The sequence below is a fragment of the Myodes glareolus genome, chromosome 9 (genome assembly GCF_982192425.1).
Source record: "Myodes glareolus chromosome 9, mMyoGla1.1, whole genome shotgun sequence".
Taxonomy (NCBI): Eukaryota; Metazoa; Chordata; class Mammalia; order Rodentia; family Cricetidae; genus Myodes; species Myodes glareolus.
Window position 1 is genome coordinate 44,855,858 of NC_142034.1, and position 22,454 is coordinate 44,878,311.

The following is a 22,454-nucleotide window of genomic DNA, read 5'->3' on the forward strand; positions in this document are numbered from 1 at the left end:
CCCATCTATAAAGACTCATTGAGCATACTTTTATACTCACATAAAAAGTGTGATCTCTCTATGAAAAAAAAATGCTCATTAGTAGAGAACACCAGGTCTTGAACCAAATTCCAAGTACTGATATGCTTCTGAAGCCCCTAAGTTCTCTGTTCTGAAATCACAGAGGAGTGTGCCTTTGGTGTCTCTTCTCTATGGGTCTCAGTAGCCTCAGCAGCAAAATAAACAAAATAAAGCACTAAATCTTACTCCCTATAGACACGTGAAGCCTAAGTGGAAAAAGGAATCAAAGGACCTTAAGAAGCTCAGCTGAGGGGCCACTGGCAGTGGCCCCAAGATTTATCCCTACTGCTTGTACTGGATTTTTGGGAACCTATTCTCTTTGGGTGGATACCTTGCTCAGCCTAGATATAGTAGGGAGGGCCTTGGATCTTCCCCAAAGCAATGTGCCTTACCCTCTTTGTGGAGTGGAGTGGATGGGGGGGGGGGGGGGAGTAAGTGGAGGAAAAGGAAGAAGGAGAGGGAATGGGAACTTGGATTGTTATGTATAATGAAAAAAGACAGTTTGTTTTTTTTTAAAAAAAAATAACAAATTAAAAAAGAAAAGAAAAGAAAAATTCAACCGCACCTTGTCGTCTAGAAAAACAAAAACAAACAAAAAAGAGGGGGAAAAAGAATCTCAGCTGCGATTCTTTAACCATCCGAAGGGGGTGTGGGTACATTCAGCCTGTTCGCTTCCACATCACCCGTGGCAGGGCCAGCGATGGGGAGCGACGACTGCTTTTTCCAGCCCTTTCCATCATCTGGCGCACCTCAAAGGAGGCGGGGCCTAGTGATGCCTGGGGTGGGGCTTGCTCCGACCTCAAGGACTAGCTTGCGAGACCTAGAGGCGGGGCGTCAGATCTTTGACTCGGCTTCTCAGAGGCGTGGTTGCTGTTGAGCATCTCAGCTTCGCCGAGCTAGGGGCTGGAGCTGTGCTTTGTTCTGGGCACCGGCACCTCTGTCTTCCCGCGTCGGTTCCATCCTTTGCTTCCCTCTCCCCGCATCCCCTTCCCCAGCCGCTGCGGCTGAGTGCCCTTGCCAGGTTCTGGTTTTTGCTTTTTCTTCCCTAGGCGGGGGTCGCTCCGCCAGGCCCCGCCCCTCCAGGCCCGGCATGTCCCCTGCTGCCCCGCGCCCATGGTCCTGACGCTGCTCTTCTCCGCCTACAAACTGTGCCGCTTCTTCGCCATGTCGGGCCCACGGTCGGGCGCCGATCGGTTGACAGTACCAGGGCCGGATAGGAATGGTAGCGCCAGCCCGTGGTGGGCTGCGGGCCGCGGATCCCGCGAAGTGTCGCCTGGGATGGGCACCGAGGTGCAAGGCGCCCTGGAGCGTTCGCTGCCGGAGCTGCAGCAGGCGCTGTCCGAGCTGAAGCAGGCAAGCGCGGCGCGGGCGGTGGGCGCGGGCCTCGCCGAGGTCTTCCAGCTAGTAGAGGAGGCCTGGCTGCTGCCGGCCGTGGGTCGCGAGGTGGCCCAGGGTCTGTGCGATGCGATACGCCTGGACGGTGGCCTCGACTTGCTGTTGCGGTTGCTGCAGGCACCGGAGCTAGAAACCCGCGTGCAGGCCGCGCGCCTGCTGGAGCAGATCCTGGTGGCTGAGAACCGGTGAGGGAGAGCGCCGTGAGGTGTGGGGAGGCCAGGGCAGCGGAGGTGGTTGGAGCTGGTATCCCATTGCTGATACCCGCCTGAGCCCATAGTTTTCCCCTGCATTTGGGTGCCCTTCTGTGCCACCTTCCACCAAGTCAGCCATGATCTCATTCTGCAGTGTCTGATCAGGAACAAAAAGTTTGTGGTTTTTTTTTTTTTTCTGGATTGAGAGTGTGGGGGCAGAGAAAACTGAGACACAGTCTCTTCCTCTGTATGTGGAAACAGACTAAGCCTGGTAGTTCTTTAACTACCTCTTGGGACCTTCTCTGAATTATGAAGCCCTCAGAGAGCTCACTTTCCCAATCCTCTGGTACCAGAGCAAAACGGGTTGTCACTTTCCTAATTCTCGCCCAACCTCAGACTCTCAGCTCAGAATTTTTAGAAAAGTCACTTTCAACACGCCTCACAAGTATCAGAGGCGTTTTCAATCACGTGGAAAGACTACAACTGTCAAAAATGCTCAATCAGTTTAGGTTGGGAGACCCAAGGTAAGGTGCTCCTTGCCTTACCTCTCTCATCTAACACCTGGTGTCCATAATGAGGTTGAGCCGTAAATATGGAGGTCCCGAAAATAGAGTGGATGCTTGCTGAGTGTGTTGGGGCCCAGTTTGACTGGTGAGGGCTTGGTACATGGGTTAGAAAGCTAGAACTAGTGCCCATGGAAAGTGGGTACAGGGAGCACCCTAGGAGAAGCAGGACTGCATGATGCAAGCATACTGATATATTTTCAAGAATGACAATGACTATCCTCACCTACTGAGAGCGCTGAGAGAGTAGTCACTAGTGACCAGTCCCCAAACACAGGGGGTGCTGCTTCAGGACCACGGACAGAGCACAAGTCCTACCCTTCATGCTCTTGCCCCAGAGTGTGCAGGGCTAAGACTGGAAGGGAAAGAGGGAGGAACACACTGAGGGTTTACGCTTATGAGGATTCCCTCCTCCATCAATCAGCCTCCTCACTGACTCTTTTTGCCATTCTACTCTGACAGCTTTAGTCTCTCCCAGGATATTGCTGCAGTCACTTCCCGGAATCCTAGATGACTTTCTCTCACCTCTGAACTGTCAACAGTGCAGGGCTCTTCAGACCTGGTGCCATGACACCCAGTGAGGACACCATCTAACAGCTCTCTAAGTTGTAGGCTACCCCACCAGGGAAGCAGAATGTATATAAAGGACATATCCTCAGGGAAGCTAAATGGCCTCCCCCAGAATACTGAGTGAGTAATAGAGGAGACTGTTTTTAATATAAGAACAATGTTGCACATAAATTCAAAATTTTGAAATTTAAATTTTTCAAAAGAATTCAAAAATGCAAAGGTGTGCAAAAAGTATAATGCTAAAAATTCTCAACAAAGCCTCCTCGAAGGAGGAAAACCACTGGACTAATTTTTGTATATCCTTCCAGAGAGGGGCAGAGCAGACACAAATATTTGCTCATATACACATAGCCACATATAAGCGACTGTCCCCTACTTGGCAGCTGGAATTTGAAACTAGAGCTGTGTACCTCCAAAGATTATGGCCATTTCATCAGACCCACAGTCTCAGACAGCAGAATTGGGAAGGGAATTAACAGTTTTCACAACCAGCACACAGCTTTAACTTCAGGACCATGTCTGGGTGTAGGAAAAGGTAAGGGCTGGAGGCTAAGACTTAGGAGTCAGAATAAAGTTCTACCTGTGAACTGCTGTTCCCATGTAAGGGCTGGAGGCTAAGACTTAGGGGTCAGGATAAAGTTCCAGCTGTGAACAGATGTTTCCAGGTAAGCCTTTACTTCACAGAGTCTTCGGTGAGTCCTCTGAAAATATGAGTGTTAGATGAGATGGTTTCTTTTTTTTTAAATATTTATTCATTTATTATGCATTCAATATCTGCCTACATGTGTGCCTGCAGGCCAGAGACAGCACCAGATCTCATTACAGATGGTTGTGAGCCACCATATGGTTGCTGGGAATTGAACTCAAGACCTTTGGAAGAGCAGGCAATGCTCTTAACCACTGAGCCATCTCTCCAGCCCCCGATGAGATGGTTTCTTCTTTCAATTTTTCTTTTTATGTGCATGAATGTTTTGCCTGCATGTATATCTGCTTACCATGTGTATGCAGTACACATAGAGATCAGAAGAGGATATTGGATACCCTGGGCCTGGAATTGTAGAGAATTGTGAGTCACTATTTGGATTCTGGAAATTGAAACCAAGTACTCTAGAAGACCAGACAGTATTCTTAACTGCTGAGCCAACTCCCCAGTCCTGAGATGATTTCTTAGGCACATCTAGCCCCGATAGCCTAAGAGGTGATCTAGTCCAAAGTGAAGGTGAAGGATCTTGAACTCTGGAGACAAACAGATTGACCTCGGGTTGGCATAACCTCTCTCTGACCTCAGCTTTCCTCACCGGTAAAAGGAATGCCTGAGTTCCGATTCCAGGATGGATAGATTTGTTTCTTTAGGGGTGGGCTGTAGAGAGGCAGAGTAATAAGGTCAGGAAAGCTTTGCTGAACTTACGGCATGTCCAGGACTTAACCAGGCCACACGAAATGTGCAGTGCCCTGTACACTGTGCGCTATGGTCACTGTGGCATCCACAGAACAAGAATTCTGTTGCCCATTAAGTCTTTGGAAGTCACCTGACAAGGGGACTTTGTCTGTGGAAGTAGGTGTGGCAGGAAGCCTTCATCTCTGCCTGAAGAATGGCAGCTTGCTTACTCTTCTGGTGGCCTTCGGGATCTGCCTTGGGCAAACCTTCCCTACAGCAGTCAGTTCCTTAAAAGCCTAGACACAAACTGGACATCCCCTCCCCAAAGCTCTTCAGCGGCTTCCTGTTTGTCACAAAGGTAAAGTACAGAGGTCTTGAGGAAGCTGAAGAGACTGTCCAGAATGATTTCTTCCTGACTCTTTCTTTGGACCCTCTGATTTAGCATGTGGGAGTGTGGTTAGCTTCCCAGGGGGGTGGGGTGGGTACCAGCGCTCATCCAAAAGTTGCAAGTCTGTGCCTGCACCCATCTGCAATGCAGATCCCCTTCTCCTGGCTCATATCCCAACCGTCCTCCTGACATAATCCCTAAGCAACCATTAAATGTATTTCATATATCTGGTGAGTTCTTTTCTTCTCTTTTGTGATGCTAGGATCTGGAGTCAGGACCTTGAACACATTAAACAAGCACTTTGCTGTTGAGCTACATTCCCAGCCTGTCTGTCTGTCTGTTTGTTTGCTTGGCTGCCTGCCTGCCCGACTTTCTGTTTGTTTGACTTAGGGTCTAACTAAATCACATAAGCTTACCTCCAACTCACTATTTAGTCCTGGCCTTGAGTTTCAAATCTCAAGTTCTTTTTTGTTTGTTTGTTTGTTTGTTTTTCTGTGACAAGGTGTCTCTGTGTAACAGTCCTGACTGTCTTGGAACTCCCTCTGTAGACCAGGCTGGCCTCCGCTCACATAAGACCCTTCATGTTACATACCAGATGTACCGGGACACACCTTTAATCCCAGCACTCAAGAGGAGGCAGAGGCAGGTGGATCTCTGTGAGTTGAGGCCAGTCTGGTCTGCCTAGTGAGTTCTAGGATGGCCAAAGCTACATAGTGAGACCCTGTCTGAAAAAAAAACAAACAAAAACAACTATAATGAAAAATATTTTTTGTATTACAATGTTACAAATCTGCTCAGTCATTTGTTACAGTGTTTGAGCACCTGTCCAGTTACTTCTGGACTTGGTATTGATGGCTCCAACTTCCTGGCTTCACAAATAGCACTGTGTCAAGCATCCTGACACCTGTGCCCTCAGCTGGACTCTTTGTAGGAGAGATTGCCTGCTCCCCAGATTAACCTGCCCAGCTGGCACCCCTCCCACAGTGCTCAGGACCTTTGCAACCCTCCCGCCCTCTGTGTTGCCCACTTGCCAGACAATCTTTACTTCTCTGACTACCCAGAAACTTGCAGTGTCTCTATGTTCACCGTATTTTGGATTTTCTCCTTCATATATTGTCTAAGACTCCGCTCATTTTTCTATTGCATTCACTGCATTTTGTTGGTTTGAATATTTACTTACACATTTTGAGTATAAGTAAATGCTTTATTGTTTTTCTCTTTTTCCTGACTGATGTTAGACACTGTTTATCTCTGGCCTTCCTTCTCTTCCTCAAATATGCCAGCTCATCCGTGGCGGGGCCTTTGTCCTGGCTCATCCCTCTCACTCTCCCATTAGTCTCTTCTCTGAGTCGTTTGCAGGCAGACTTCTCAATATTATTTCTCAGATAAAATCTCCTTAGACACATCCCGCCTCCATGACATCATCCAGTTTGCTAGCATGGTGCCTTACTACTCAGAACTTGAGCTCTCATTGGTTACTTGTCCACCCATGGCTTTATTGGCTGGGGCTGAATAAGATGTAGTCAGGCCTACTCACTGCTTAGCATCAGCCTCTCGAGTGCCAAGGCGGGAGCATGGAAGGTCCTCAAACAGTATCGACCGAGTGAATGAATTAGCACACACCAGTCATGGACTATGAAGGGAGGAATCATTTAAGGACAGGCTTAAGAGTTTGTACTTCCAGTGACACATCAAATGACAGGTTCACATTTATTGCATTTTACGGATGATCTTTTTAAAAATTTATTTTCATTTTTTATTGTGTCTCTGTGCTTGTGTGTGCATGTGTGTGCAGGTGCACTCCAAGACCAGGAGAAATCAAAGGTTCCCCAGAACTGGAGTTACAGACAGTTGTGAGCCATGCCGCCTGATGTGGGTGCTGAGAACTGAACTCTGGGCCCCTCTGCAAGAGCATCAAGCAGTCAACGGCCGAGTCATCTCTCCATCCTCTTTATGGATTATCTTGTTAGTCCTGATAATATTTTTTTAAAATATTTATTTATTTATTTATTATGTGTACAATATTCTGTCTGTGTATATGCCTGCAGGCCAGAAGAGGGCACCAGGCCCTGTTACAGATGGTTGTGAGCCACCATGTGGTCACTGGGAATTGAACTCAGGACCTTTTGAAGAGCAGGCAATGCTCTTAACCTCTGAGCCATCTCTCCAGCCCCTGATAATATTTTTATAAGATAGGTATTATTTTCCCGTTCGTGAGGTGAGGAAACTGAAGTTGACAAATGAGATGTTGGCAATTAGAAAGCAGCAAAGAAGAACCCGGAGGGCCCAGGGATCGGCCATAGAGTTGAAAGCATTCAGTCAGCTTTAGGGAGAATATAAAGAGGAGGCTGCTGCCTGCGGTGTCTTTTACACTAGTGAGGCCCAGAGATCAGGCCAGGCCTCCGTGAGAAAGCCAAGCTCCGGAGACTGCAGCCACATCATGTTCTCTTTCTCCTGTCGCCCGGCAGGGACCGTGTGGCGCGAATAGGCCTGGGCGTGATCTTGAACCTGTCAAAGGAACGCGAACCGGTGGAGCTGGCACGGAGCGTGGCAGGCATCTTGGAGCACATGTTCAAGCACTCGGAGGAGACGTGCCAGCGGCTGGTGACGGCCGGCGGTCTGGACGCGGTGCTGTACTGGTGCCGCCGCACCGACTCGGCGCTACTGCGCCACTGCGCCCTGGCGCTGGCGAATTGCGCGCTGCACGGGGGCCAGGCGGTGCAGAGATGCATGGTGGAGAAGCGCGCCGCCGAGTGGCTCTTCCCTCTCGCCTTCTCCAAAGAGGACGAGCTGCTGCGGCTGCATGCTTGCCTGGCGGTGGCGGTGTTGGCTACCAACAAGGAGGTGGAGCGCGAGGTCGAGCACTCTGGCACGCTAGCGCTCGTCGAGCCGCTCGTGGCATCGTTGGACCCCGGCCGCTTTGCCCGCTGCCTGGTGGACGCCAATGACACAAGGCAGGGTCGCGGACCGGACGACTTGCAAAGCCTGGTGCTGCTGCTCGATTCCTCGCGTTTGGAGGCTCAGTGCATCGGGGCTTTCTATCTGTGTGCTGAGGCTGCCATCAAGAGCCTACAGGGCAAGACCAAGGTACTGGTGTAAAGGAGGTGGCTCAAGGGTTAGAGAGAGTCTGGGAAGGTTTCTCAGAGGAAGCGATCTGCAACTGGAGTACTAGTAAGAATGAAGGGACGCATAGACCACAATATGGAGTATGTCTGCAGAGTCAGATAGGTCTCCATGACTTTGAAGCTAGCCTGACCTACATATTGAGTTCCTGGCCAGACAGGGCTTTTAAAAAAAGTATAAGGACTTAGATGAAGCAATCAGAAGGTAGAGGGATCAGTCATTTTGACTTTGAAGGCAAGGTTCAAAGTAGTACTTGGTCTTTGGGGACAAGAGAAGGTACTGAGAAGTTTTTAAATAGGAGTCCCTCAATTTTTACAAAAATCAACCTGGCTGCTGTAGAAGCGGGGGTGACAAGGGTAACTCGAGGCTGTTGTGAGTGCTGGGGAGGCAAACTAAGAAAGTGGAGGAAGGAAGGAGTGTGGACGATAGCAGAGAGAAGCAGACAAATTAGGGATTTATGCTTGGGAAGGGGCGAGGGGGCTGACGGTGCTTCTTGACCGTGAATATGAGGAGGTAAACTGGGTGGAGATCACAGGGTAAGAGGGGAAGACCCGTGGGCACTACTGAGTGCGGGGTGCCCAGCAGATGTTCAGTTGGCAGCTAAGCCACCTGCATCTAGAGTCTGGGAAAGAGATGGCAGCGGGAGAAAGAGGATCTCGTTGTAAACGGCGGTCACCTGAGTGACCAAGATCTATGGCCAAGATCTAAGCCACAGCCTTTGCCTGCTTCCCGACCTACTGTGACCTTGGGCAGCTAGTTTTTCCCCCCTCTGGAACATGTTTTTGCTTTTTGTAAAATTGAAGTAGTCACTGAAATGCATGGAGGAGTCTCTGATCTATCTGGATTCCCATGGTTTGTGGGGTTCCAATCAGGCTAGAAAAACTAAGGATTTAGGAACACTACAGATGTGGGAGCGGGGAGTATGGGATTGAGGGTCTGCTGCCACCTGGCGTCCATATTGAGAGTTACAGGCTTCATCCCAGGGCTGATGGGCGTGGAAGTTGGAGGTCATAATCAAGAATGGGTGCGTTTCAGGAGGGAAAATGCATGGGGGACGGAGGGGAAGGGGAAGGGACAACACGCGTGACTTAGTAATGAAGGCTAGGACAGTTGGTGGGCCTTTCCTCAGAAGAGAGATGGGACTGGGCTTGTCTGATGGCAGCTGGGGAGCTGAGAACCTTAGTCTCCCTCATCCGTCCTCATTCCTAAGGTGTTCAGCGACATCGGTGCCATCCAGAGCTTGAAACGCCTAGTTTCTTACTCCACTAATGGCACCACGTCGGCGCTGGCGAAGCGCGCGCTGCGCCTGTTGGGCGAGGAGGTACCCCGGCGCATCCTGCCCTGCGTGGCCAGCTGGAAGGAGGCCGAAGTCCAGACCTGGCTGCAACAGATCGGCTTCTCCCAGTACTGCGAGAACTTTCGGGTAGAGCCGCGGGCAGTCATCTCCCCCCTACACCAAGCGGGCGCATTCCTGACGGGCGTGCGGCTGCTGGGGGCGTCCTGAGCACAGGCGTCCGCTTGCCCTGTAGGCCTCACGCCAGCAGCGCCACCATGGCCTTTTAGGGGTGGGAAACCCTCAGTTAGCCACCCTCAGAGTCCCATCGGCTTCCTCCGCCACCTCCTGTTCCTTTCCCTTGCATCTTGCGCTGTGGGACGGAGGGAGGGGAAGGAGAGCCTTCCTCATCCCTCCCCCTCCCCTAGGATCAGCAGGTAGATGGTGACCTGCTTCTACGGCTTACAGAGGAAGAACTCCAGACAGACCTGGGCATGAAATCGAGCATTACCCGCAAGAGGCAAGGAGCCCCCAGTCAGTCCAACCCAGTCTCCCTCTCTGCCACCAGCCCATCCTTAGCACCCTTAGCATTAGAACGGTAACATCGTTTTCTACCTGCTGGGCAGGTTCTTTAGGGAGCTCACGGAGCTCAAGACCTTTGCCAGCTACGCTACATGTGACCGCAGCAACCTGGCAGACTGGCTAGGCAGCCTGGACCCTCGCTTCCGCCAGTACACCTATGGCCTGGTCAGCTGCGGCCTGGATCGCTCCCTGTTGCACCGCGTGTCAGAGCAGCAGCTCCTGGAGGACTGTGGCATCCGCCTGGGGGTGCATCGCTCACGTATCCTCTCTGCAGCCCGAGGTAAGCGCTCCCACCTGGGAATCCCACTCCAGCTCCGGTCCTGAAAGGGAGGGGCGGCCCTGGCTGGAGAACCAACCTTCCTGAGGAGGGAGCATCTGACTGGGTTAGACTGACTTGGAGGATGTAAAGATGAGCCTGCCGCCTTTTGCCCTTAAGAAGTCCTCCACCTGAGATGGGTACCAGGGACAGAGATAGGAGGTATACAATCAGCAGGTGGCCGTGGTAGGAAGCATTCCCAGGACTCCTGTGGGAGCCCCAGAGGAATCACTGCCTGTCTTGGTCACCTAAGTTCAGACTCGGAGAGGAGGAGGTGTTGTCCAGGTTTTGAGGGATGTGTGGGGGCAGAGATAACAGGAAGGGCAGCCAGGCAGGGGGAGCTTTAGCAAGGATAAGGACAGGTAGGGCAGTACGTGGGTGCCACTGAAGGGCACTGGTGGTTTGGGGAGGAGATGTGAGGGTTGGGGGAAGGCTTACCCTAGTATCTGGCAGCTTACACAGCCTGGGTTCTGGCTATAAGTCCTAGCAGAGCTTAGGGCGCTGGCAGCCTCCTTTTCTCACTGGCTTCCTTTCATTGGACAATCGCTCTTTGGCTAGCTCTTACATGTCAATAACTGTGTGTCCCAGATGTCACAGTCAGTTTTTCTTAACAAAGATTTTTACTTTGTATATGAGAGTTTCTCTGTGTGTATGTATGTGTACCTCATGAGCTTCTGGTGCCCATAGAAACCAGAAAGGAGGGGGCTTGAGAGATGGCTCAGAGGTTAAGAGCACTATCTGCTCTTTCAAAGATCCTGAGTTCAAATTCCCAGCAACCACATGGTGGCTCACAGCCATCTATAATGGGACCTGGCGCCCTCTTCTGGCCTGAAGACACACATGCAAACAGAATACTGTATACATAATAAATAAAACCTTAAAAAAAAGTAGAAGAGGGTATCAGAGTCCCTATAACTGGAGTTACAAATGGTTGTGAGCCACCATGTGATGCCAGAGACTGGACCTGGGTCCTCTAGAAGACCTGCAAGTGCTCTTAACTTCTGAGTCATCTCTCCAGCTCTTGTAGTAAGTTAATATATAATCTCATAACTGAGTGTGGAATTATGCACCTGTAACCCCAGCACTTGGGAGGCAGAGGCAGGAGGATTACTGAAAGGTCAAGACCAGCTTGGTAAACATATGGAGTCCAAGGCCATCCAAGACTGCGTGAGGCAATCCTGTCTCAAAAAACAACCGAAAAGATAACCCACTTATTTCTACAACCATTCTATCTAGTAGGAGTTCAGTATTTTAAATCAACTTTTAAAAGACTTCTAAAGAACAATAAGAGGTAAGATGGCTCAGTGGGCAAAGGTTCTTGTTGCTAAGCCTTATGCCCTGAGATCAATCTCCGTGACTCACATGGTAGGAGAGGATAACACTCCCCCAAGTTGCCCTCTGGCCTCCCCAGACTCCGTGGCACCCAACCCCATGAATATATAAATGTAAGAAAACATTTTTTTTGAAAGAGACCTGAACTTGAAAAATAAACATACCAGTGTCCAGCTTGAGGTATTTTGAAAAGTGTGCCCTGTGCAATCAAATGTTTCTATCATAGGCTTTCATTTTAGAGATAATAAAATGAAAATAAAAGAATTTTAAAACATTTCCCAAGGTTATAAAAGCCATTAAATGACGACTGGGATCTGAGCCCACTGTTTGTTTTTTCCTTCTGCATCATAAGCAGACAAATGTGTATGGTGTGAGTTATGAATATTATAAGACAATGAGCCCATTTCATTTTATCCTTCTATTCAACGAGAACCCCTAAGCACGGACATGGCACTGGGGACTGTCTGGTCTGCCTTAAGAAGGTCAGCTTTTATCTTTTAGCTCCCAACGAAACTCCAAGATTTCTTTTGTTGCTATTGCTTGTTCATTTTGTTTTGTTTCATTTTTGAGACAGAGTTTCTCTATGTAGCCTCAGAACAGGCTGACCCTGAACTTCAGAAATTGACCTGCCTCTGCCTCCCACGTGCTGAGACTAAAGGGGTGTGCCTTCTCATCCAGCTAAGATTTCCTTCTCTCTCTCTCTCTCTCTGTAAGGTTCTAAGGCAAAAATGATTGTTACTCTGAGGAATAAAGAAGCGGCAGTCTTCATGTTTTGTTTTGTTTAGTTTTATTAATGAATTAATTTTGTGGCAGGGTTTCTCTCTCACAGCCCCAGCTCTCCCAGAACTCGCTTGGTAGACCAGGCTGGCCTTGAACTCAACATCCACCTACCCCTGCCTCCAGAGATCAAAGGTGGCATGCATTGCCACATCTGGCTGTTTTGTTTTGTTATTTTTATATGTGTATAGTTTGTATGTCTTGTGGGTGAGTGCATGTTCCTGCTCGTGAAATTCAGAGGCCAGTGTTGAGGTTCTTCTTTCTCTATTGCTCGACACTGTTTTTCATTTGTTTTGAGACAGGGTCTCACTACGCAGCCCCTCTGACCTAGAACTTAGTAAACAGACCAAGGCTGGCCTCAGTCTGATAGAGCTCTCACCTCTGTCTCAGTGCTGGACCCTAAGGCATGTGCCACCACAGCTACATTATTTTTTGAGACAAGATCTCTCACTTAATTCAAACTCCCCAATTGGCTAAGCTGACATCTGACTCTGGGGGTCCCCCTTTCTCTGCTCTCCTCCCTTCCGCAGTGCCAGGGTTACAGGTGTGAACCACCACGCACGGTTTACATTTTTCACATTTTATTGTCTTTGTGTGTGTGTGTGTGTGTGTGTGTGTGTGTGTGTGTGTGTGTTATTGCAGTCAAGCCAATGGGCTTGCACTTGAGAAGCATGTGTTTCTCTTCTGAGCCACATTCCCTGGCCATGCATGGTTTCTTATCTTCTTACACTTGTGTGTGTGTTAGTATTGGGGGGCAAGCATGCCATAGCTCATGTGTGGATGTTAAAAGTCAGCTTTGATCACTTGGGATTGGACTCAGGTTGGCAGGCTTGATGGCAAGTGTTTTTTACCACCGAGCCATCTCACTGGCCCATCCAGTTTTTGGTTTTGGTTTTGGTTTTGTTTTTTTTAATAGAGGCAATGACATACTCAGAGGGCAATTTTAGGAAGATTCCTCTGGTGATGTGGCTCATGGAATGGGATGGTTAATCCTAAATGGCTTGGGGAGCTGTCTTAGGGTTTCTATTGCTATGAGATGCCATGACACAGCAACTCGTATGAGGAGCTCGTTGGAGGGGCTGGCTTGCAGTTTTAGAGGTTCAGACTATTATCACCATGGTGGGGAACATGGAGGCATGCAGGCAGACCTGGTGCTGGCTACATCTTGATCAAAGGCAACAGAAAGTGGACTGAGATACGGGCAGTATCTTAAACACAAGCGATGGCAAAACCCGTCTCCATAGTGACACACTACCTCCAACAAGGCCACACTTACTCCAACAGAGCCACACCTCCTAATAGTGCCTCTCCCTGTGAGATTATGGGGCCACTTGCATTCAAACTGCCACAGGAGCCCCTTGAGGAAGCTGGTGCAGGACACGGGCAGCAGGGAGTCCCAGATGTTAAGTAAACTGAAGAGAGACTCTCACAGCAGCGCCACGAGGGTGGAGTTTGCTCTGTTTCGTTTCCTGCTGTGTCCCTAGCGCTGAGGCTGACAGCCAGCATCCTGCACAAGCTTAGTGAATTAGACGATCCCGGCTTGGAGCAATGTGACTCTCTCTCCCTCTCTCGTGTGTGTCAGTGTGTATGCGTGTCAGTGTGTATGTGTATGTCAGTGTGTGTGTGTCAGTGTGTGTGTGTGTGTGTCAGTATGTGTGTATGTGTGTCAGTGTGTGTGTATGTGATCACACACGGTCTCATGTAGTTCAATTTGGTCTTAAACTTGCTATATAATTGAGACTAGCCTTGAACTTGTGATCTTTCTGCCGCCACCTCCTTGGAATGACAGGCACACGCCGCTGTGCCTAGTTTTCAGTTCCCCTCATGGTGATGTGAAGCACAGCTGCATTCCGCTCTCATCACAGTTCTCTAGACTCTGTGAGGCCGGCTTTACATTGGCCGTCTTGGCTTAGCTGTGGTTGCTGTGGCTGCTCGGAGCCCGGCTGAGGTGGGGTGTCCGGGAGGTGTATTCAATACACCTCCCCCTGCAGTCCTTCACACTCACCATGGCTCACCAGGACACTGACAGCATTTGAAGCTGAGGAGCCCCAGCTTTCACTGACTAAGATGTTAGGCAGGAGTTGAGGCAGAAGCCTGGATTCCTGGCGGAAATGAGGAAGAAGGGCCAAGGGGAAGGAAGGGCTTCACCTAGGCTCAGTTTGGAGTGCTTGTGGGCAACTGGCTAGAGTCTGCAGTTCAGAAGGCAGGTAGAGCTAGAGATTCATGTCAGTGTCCTTAACCACTGAACCTTCCAGCCCAGGACTAGCTGAGGGGTGACTTTGACTTTCCTTTCCATAGGATCCTCCTCTCCATCTCAGTGACCCCCAGTGACCTTTTCCGCCAGACTGGCCTGAGAAGTTTGGGTAGACAGGGGTCTAAGAGGTGGGGAGGGGCCTCCTTCACCTCCATGCCTCTTTTCTTGGCCCCAGAAATGCTACACTCGCCACTGCCCTGTGCTGGCAGCAAGTCCAGTGGAGACACCCCAGACGTCTTTATCAGCTACCGGAGGAGTTCGGGTTCCCAGCTGGCCAGGTGAGGCGGGTGGGCAGGTGGCTGGGGTTTGGGGCGGGGCCACAGTGTTGACCCTGTTTCTTCAGCCTCCTGAAGGTGCACCTGCAGCTGCATGGCTTCAGCGTCTTCATCGATGTGGAGAAGCTGGAAGCCGGCAAGTTCGAGGACAAGCTCATTCAGAGTGTCATGGCAGCTCGAAACTTTGTTCTGGTGCTATCTGCTGGGGCGCTGGACAAATGCATGCAGGACCATGACTGCAAGGACTGGGTGCACAAGGTAGGTGCTGGCCTGGGCCTGTGTGGGTGGGGTGTTTCCTGCACACCCCTGCCACACGCAATCCCAGATCATCTTTCTGACTCAGCTGAAGTGAGGAGCCATTGCTGAGTCTGGAGTGGGATTTTAGCTACCTAGGCTCTCGCAGGCTCAGTTTTCTCATCTACAAGGTAGGGATGGCTTACCTGTCCTATTCGTGTGTGAGGCCGTACAGTGAGACCAGGGAGGGATAAAAATGCATGCAAAATACAACATCTGTGAGCTGGATACAGTGGTGCATCCTATAATCCCAGCACTCGAGAGGCAGAGGCGAGATCACCTCAAGTTCAGGACCAGCCATGTCTATTTCTCAATTTCTAGACAAGCCAAGGCTACCTAGTAAGACCCTCTCTCAAAACCCAAAGTAAACCCCAAAACAAGACCTTTCACAGGGTCACCTAGGTCATCAGAAAACACAGATATTTACATTATGATTCATAATGGTAGCAAAATTGCAGTTATGAAGTAGTAACAGAAATAATTTTATGGTTGGGGTCACCACGGCATTAGGAACTGTACTAGAAGATTGTAGCATTAGGAAGGTTGAGCCACTGATCTAAGATAGTGTTAAAAGGACTCAAAGGGCTAAATTAGGAAGCCTTCAGCAGAATGCCTGGCACGTAATGGCAGCAATTATTGTTAGTAATTGAATTCTTGTGTCTGCATCTGTTTAATTCCCCATTGTACCTCCAGTGTATGGTAGAATGACTTAGCCCTCGCAGAAGGCACAGACCACAGATCCATAGCATTCCTATAAGTTATCAGTTACGCATCAGTCGATAAGAATTGGAGCTTGGGTTGAGGGATGCAGTAGTCAGCTGAGGTTTGGTTGCCACCATGCAGCCGAGGACAAGAGGATGGCCACAATGAGCCTGAGCTATGGCATTGACCTGTAGACCCAGCCACTCAGGAGGCTGAGGCTGGATGATGGCTTGAGCCCAAGACCTGCTCGTCTCTTAGAGACAGAACAAGACAATGAGGCTGGAGAAAATTCTCAGTGGTTAGCGAGGAGGACCAGAGTTGGTTCCCGGCACTTACAACCTCCTGTGATCCCAGTTCCAGGCCATCGGAGGAAATCTTTTGGCCTCTTAGGGCACCTGCACTTATGTGCACACCACACAAGCACACATACGTGCCCCTCACATGCTCACACAAGCATACATATGCACACAAGCATACACACAAATACAAATTTAAAATTAAAAAAAAAAAAGAGCCGGGGGTATTGGCACACGCCTTTAATCCCAGCACTTGGGAGACAGCAGGCAGATCTCTGTGAGTTTGAGCCTGGGCTACATAGCAAGATCCAGGCCAGCTAGGATCAACTAGATAGTGAGACCCTGTCTCAATAAAATAAAATTAAAATTAAAAATGAACAAACACTGTAAAAACATGCCCACAGTGGCTCGTGTAAACACGAAGCCAGGGCTGGAATGATCAGGGGAGGCTGCATGGAGGAAGCAGAACTTGAGAAATGTCTTAAGATCGCTGGTGCGGGTCTGGTGAGATGGCTCGGTGCTTAAAAGCACACGCAACTCTTACAGAGGACTGAGGTTCAGTTCCAAGCAGCCGCATCAGGAAGCTCACAGCCTCCTGTGCCTTCAGTTCTCGGGGATCCAGCATCCTCTTCTGGTCTCTGAGGGTACCTGCCACTATCCATACACGAGTCTTGGGGGAGATGAGCAGCGACGGAAGCTGCAACGTCATGCTCTCCCAGGCTTCAAACCTGGTGGCCTGAGTTTAAACTGAGGTTCAGAGATGCAGCGCAGTTGTGATGTGGAAATCAGAAAGCTTGGGGTTTGAAATCTGCCTGACGTCAACGCCCATTCTCTTCCCCAGGACCTGTGTTGTGTTTCGTGTCTGAGTTAGGGTTTCTTATTGATGTGAAGAGACACCGTGGCCATGGCAATTTTTTCTTTTTCTTTTCTTTCTTTCTTTCTTTCTTTCTTTCTTTCTTTCTTTTTTTTGTTATTCAAGACAGGGTTTCTCTGTATATCTCTGACTGTTCTGGAACTTGCTTTGTAGACCAGACTGGCCTCGAGCTCACAGAGATGGAATTATAGGACTCACCTAGCAGAGGCAGCAAGGCTTGGATGACGCAGCCCTGGATGCACTCGAACTCTGAAGGCTTAGCCTGGAGTCCTCCCGGGCTGCATGTTTGAGGGGCTTGGGAGGAAGCACCTTCCGCGGCTCCAGAAGCACAGTCTATGTGAAAGCGCCATAGCTCTCTTCCCACTGAGCCAGGGGAAGGTGGGGCATCCAGACAGGTGGCATGCTTGCTCCTTGGATTTTGTCCCAAAGCCTCTGTCATTCTCTTGGGTTGCTTGCGGGGCCTAATTGTCTCTGGTTTCCATACTCCCTTCCCGGAAGCCACATTTAGTGGCGAATCAATATACAAGCCCACAAGTGAACTGCACTTAAAAAAGTCCCATCCCTGATGGGACCTGAAAGGCAGAACCCATTTGGTAAGTGCTTACAGATGACTATTAACAGTGAATAATGTCCCCTGAACAGTCTGCGGGGCAGGCTTTACCTCTGTACTTTACAGAGAAGGAGCCCATTATTTCCCTTTTAAAAAACTGTTTTTCCCTTTTTGGAGATAGGGTACAGCTATGTATACCCCAGGTTTGCCCCAAATTCACAATCTCCCCCACCTTAGCCTTCCCTTGTGCTAGGATTACTGTCCTGAGCCACCACACCTCACTGCTCCTTAAATATGCAGTTGCTGTGGAGTGTTGCCATTATCCCACCCAACAACCCTGTCAGATCACTGGCTGACATTAACCCCGGTCTACATATTGGAAAACAGACTTTGAAAGCCCATTATCCTTGCCTTGGGTCACAGAACCTGTGTCAGAGACCCCACACAGTTCTTATTTCTTTTGAGGTTGTAACTGAACACTGGACAGGAGGAAGCTCCGGGGAGGAAGGGCTTATTGTAGCTGACAATGCCAGGGCTACCTCCATTGGGCAAGGAAAGCCGGGAGGCCAGCCGCAGGGGGGAGACTGCTAGCTCTCACCTTTGGAGCAGGAAGCAGAGGGCGTGCTATTCATCTGGCTTTCTCCCCCCCCCTCCCGCCCCCCTGCAGTCAGTCTGGGACCTCAGCCCATGGAATGGGCCAGCTACATTCAGGACAGTTTGTCGCCCCTTAGTTATTCCCTCCCCCCTAGAAATACCCTAATAGACACACTAATGCTCTGGGTGTTTTAAAAATGCATTCTGCTTGTGTGTGTGTGTGTGTGTGTGTGTGTGTGTGTGAGAGAGAGAGAGAGAGAGAGAGAGAGAGAGAGGGAGAGAGGGAGAGAGAGAACGCATGCACGCACATGTACATGCATACGAGTGCATGTAACATAGCACAATGAGGAAATGGGGACAACCCACAAAGATCAGCTCTTTCCTTCCACCATGGAAGGGACTGATCCAGGTTGTCAGGCTTTGTGGCAAGCACCTTTACCTGTTGAACCATCTAACTGGCTCTCTGGGGGGTTTTGCTTGTTTGTTTGGTTTTTGGAGGCAGGGTTTCTCTGTGTGACAGCTCTGACTGTCCTGGAGCTCACTCTGTAGACCAGGCTGACCTCGGACCTTCCGGGTAATTTTGTTTTGTTTTGCTTTTTGTTTTCATTGAGCTATACATTTTTCCCACTCCCTTCAACTTTTTTTTTAATCCAAAAAAGTCAGCAATCAAAATTAACAATCAAAATGAACCCGGATCTTTTTATTTCAGAACACAGCCCCCAACTACTATGTGTATCGCTTCATGCATTCATACTTCCAGTTGGTATTCAAGAAGGGCTGACTACAGGCAGGGCTTTGTGAAAGATGCCAAGAAGTACGGTTAATGAAAACCAGGCATGACCCCTGCCCTTAGTCACCTTGTGTCACCAAGAAGAAGAAACTTCAACTAAATCACCTCTGAATTGAATTAGTTGAAGTTTGCCGCAGAGCCGGTGGGAACCCGCACGGGAGAGCTGACTTGATCGGGATGTGCAGGCAGGTTCCTTGGGCTCAGACCAAAACTTGAGTGGATACAGGTGGGAGAGCAAGGAACCACGCTCTAGGCAGAGGACACAGCATACGCAAAGGTCCTGTGCAGGGAGAGGAGATAGAAAAGGGAAGGGGCTGCAGGCTGAGAGGAGAGTGCAGGGGTAGGGCTGGAGAGGTGGGCTGTGGATGACTCTACAGGGCCTTGTAGGCCACATTAAGGATATAGAACTTTATTCTAAGAGCCGTGTCAAAACCAGAAGTGGGATGTCAGATTTTCCACACCATAATCCCTGGGGCTCTCTGGCCAGTCAGCCTAGTCTATTTGGTGAGTTCCAGGCCAGTGAGAGACCTTGTATAAAATAGAGGTGGTAACATTTGTCTTAGTTTGCTGGAACAAAACACTGTATGCTCTAATGCAACTTGGGGAGGGAAGGGTTTACTTGGCTTACAAGTTAAAGTCCATTGTCAGGGGAAACCAAGACAAGAACCGAGACAGAGACCATGGAAGTGTGCTGCTTACTGGCTTGCTCTGCATGCATTCCTATGCCACCCAGGACCATCTGCTCGGGGCAGCACTGTCTCCAGTGGTCTGGGCCCTCCCACGTCAATCATTAGCCAAGAAAACGCCCTACAGACTTGCCTGCAGCCAAGCTGATGGGGACATTTTCTTAGGTGAGGTTCCTTTCCCAGAGGACTCTAACTTATGTCAAGTTAACAAAAAACCCATCTGGGACAATTGGCCTCTTGTCAACTTCACACAGTAGTACATCACTATTCAACCATAACTGTGCTTGTTTATTCCCAGGATCTCTTAAGTATCACTATCACGATATAAAACACATTCCAACTTTTAAAATTCCTCTGCCTAAAAATTCAAAACTTAAGTCCAATCTCAATGAAAATATCCAACATCTCTTTAGAAGTCAAAAGTCCCTCAGCTGAGGGCTCCTGTAAAATAAATCACAAGTTAACACGGTTTTACTCTAAGAGGGAAGAATCCATCACTATCAAATCAGAACAAAACCAAAAAACCCAACAGTATAAATAGCTCAGTGTTCAACATCTTGGACTCACGATTTTCTGGGTTCCACACACAACAAATGAGCAATGAACAAATCCATCTCCACAACGGTCTAAGGAAGAGAGGCATGATGGGAGACCAGAGTGGTAGAACCTTGGTGCTTGATGAGCTCCACCCCGTGGTCTATGAACCACCCTGGAAGCTCTTCAGCCCCGACTCGTGAGGGGATCTTGTGGAGGTTTTAGACATAGGCACAGCTGATGAAACTGTGGCTACTGGCACTGAACTCATTCTGCAGCCCCTCCTGAAAAGTGGGTGGGTCTCAGAAGTCCTAAGCCCCATGCTGTGGTTGGTCTTTCTGATACCCAGCAACCCCATCAGGAATTTTCTAGGCCACTTCCCCCATCCAACCTCTGGCTAGGATCATGGCAATAATTAAAATACTCCAGTAGTTAAAATACTCCAGTAGTTTTAGGCGCTCTAGGCCTGCCTGTCCTGGAATAAAGAAACATGGTTTATAAAATACCGTGAAAGCTGAGAGAAGTCAGGATACGTTCCAGAGAGTCTCAAACCAGGGGTACTCTCACATGTGGTGGCCTCAGGGCTGTTGGGTGGGATGGAGGTCTTCTGTCGGTCAGATCTCCATCATCACATGACAAACACCCAGGACAATCAACAGGAAAGTGAAGATTTACTGTGGTCCATGGATGCCGAGCTTTTGATCCATGGTTACTTGGCCCTGTTGCCTTGAGTCCTGCTGTGAAGTAGAACATTCATGATGGCCAGAGGCACAGAGAGGGGAAGGCGCAAGGTACCTTTCTAGGGATACCCCTTCCTGCCCCCGCCCCGCCCCACGACCCACTTTATACAATTAGTCCCCACTCCTGATGTCTTCACCAATTCTCAACAGCATGGTCTGCTGGGGACTGAACATCCAAGACATGAGCTTCGCAGGGGTTATTCAAGATCAAACCACAATGGTCTCTTTCTCTTTCTTTTTCCAGGAGATTGTGACTGCTTTAAGCTGTGGCAAGAACATCGTGCCCATCATTGATGGCTTTGAGTGGCCCGAGCCTCAGGCACTGCCTGAGGACATGCAGGCTGTGCTGACCTTCAATGGCATCAAGTAAGACCCAGGGAGAGTTAAGGAGCTGTGTGTGTGTGTGTGTGTGTGTGTGTGCGCGCGCGCGCGCATACCTGTGTATACCACCCAAACCACCAGAAGCGTCTGTGTGAAGAAAATGGCGCTGGCCCACAGCAGCCCCTGCCCACCCCCTGACCCATTTGGCCTCTGTGTCCACAGATGGTCCCACGAGTACCAGGAGGCCACCATCGAGAAAATCATCCGCTTCCTTCAGGGCCGCCCCTCTCAGGACTCCTCTGCCGGCTCCGACACCAGTCTGGAGGGAACTGCACCAATGGGTCTGCCTTAGCCTGTCCCCAGTTCCCACGCCCTGCTGTGACCCCTGGTTCCATCATCTCCCCACCCTTAAAGGAATAGCTCCTCTAGAGCCGCCCTGGGCTGAGGCAAACCAGACCCTTCTCAGGAAATGGCTTTCCCTGCTGCCACACCGTGGCCCACTTCTAACCCAGAGATGCCAGGCACGGGGTTAAATGAGAGGACTCCTCTGTCAGGCCCTGCCTTCCAACTCCCATCCAGAGCCATGCCCCTGCTTAGTCCTGGACACACAAGATAGGCGAAGGACATTCTCTGGTCTCCTACCCCAAGAGCAGCCAGCTCAAGTAGGGTGAGCTTGGCAGGCTCTGGCAGGAATCAGAACAATGCCTAGGCCCTCTGTCTGGGCCCAGGAGGCATCTGGGGTTGAGGATCCCCCAAAGGCTGTCCACTCACATTGTGCCTGTCCCCTGGCTCACCTGGATTCCTGTTGCCTCATGGCCTTGCTCTGTAACTACTTGGTACCCCTGCCAGATTTCTTTAGGCAGCCTCCTTTGCCATATCAGGAGTCAGGGTGCATCTGAGCTGGCCCTCTGCCTGGCCTTGCTGCCCTTTCTGGTGCAAGAAGGGACCCCTTGCTTGTTCAGGGAGACCGTAAGAATCCACCCTAGCCCAAACCTCTGTGCTGTGCCTAAGGCTCTTGCCCAGCCTGCGAGCTGGCCCTCTGCCTGGCCTTGCTGCCCTTTCTGGTGCAAGAAGGGACCCCTTGCTTGTTCAGGGAGACCGTAAGAATCCACCCTAGCCCAAACCTCTGTGCTGTGCCTAAGGCTCTTGCCCAGCCTGCCCTGCCTGGCTTCTCCAGCTCCTCACCCACACAGGGCTAAGAGAAGAAGACCAGGGAAGCTTCAGCAACACCAGTAGCCAGGGCAGAGCCTGCACCTTGACAAAGAGGCAAGACCTCTGTAGACAAGGGCCAGTTCCTGGGGCCGTCTCTCCCACAGGCGTGTGTCCACATCCACTGGGAATCTTACCAAAATGTAGAGCAAACCATTTGGGAAGTTCCTGAGTCACTGCTGTCTTTAGATTCCCAAGGGAGCTAATGCAAGGTCCTCACACCCCACTCTGGTTCCTAACCCTCCCTGGAGCCTTTTCCAGTCCAGGTACCCCAGTTTGAACAGAGAGGAATGGCTGAGTGATAGGCCCAGGTCCCCAAATCTGTGGTGGCAGCCTCAGATTCTGCCCTAGTCCTGACAACCAGCAACAGTGTCCAGACCTATATTC

General features: G+C 50.0%; 1 protein-coding gene across 1 annotated transcript; it reads left to right on the top strand.

Moving 5' to 3' along the window:
- Positions 1–902: 902 nt before the first annotated feature.
- Positions 903–21,850, top strand: Sarm1 (sterile alpha and TIR motif containing 1). The gene is made up of 9 exons (XM_085695441.2): positions 903–1,640; positions 7,014–7,632; positions 8,879–9,091; positions 9,370–9,461; positions 9,568–9,803; positions 14,378–14,480; positions 14,546–14,735; positions 20,782–20,903; positions 21,081–21,850. The coding sequence occupies exons 1-9, from the start codon at positions 1,174–1,176 to the stop codon at positions 21,208–21,210; spliced, it is 2,172 nt and encodes a 723-aa protein (XP_085551567.2). The 5' UTR covers positions 903–1,173; the 3' UTR covers positions 21,211–21,850.
- Positions 21,851–22,454: the final 604 nt, after the last annotated feature.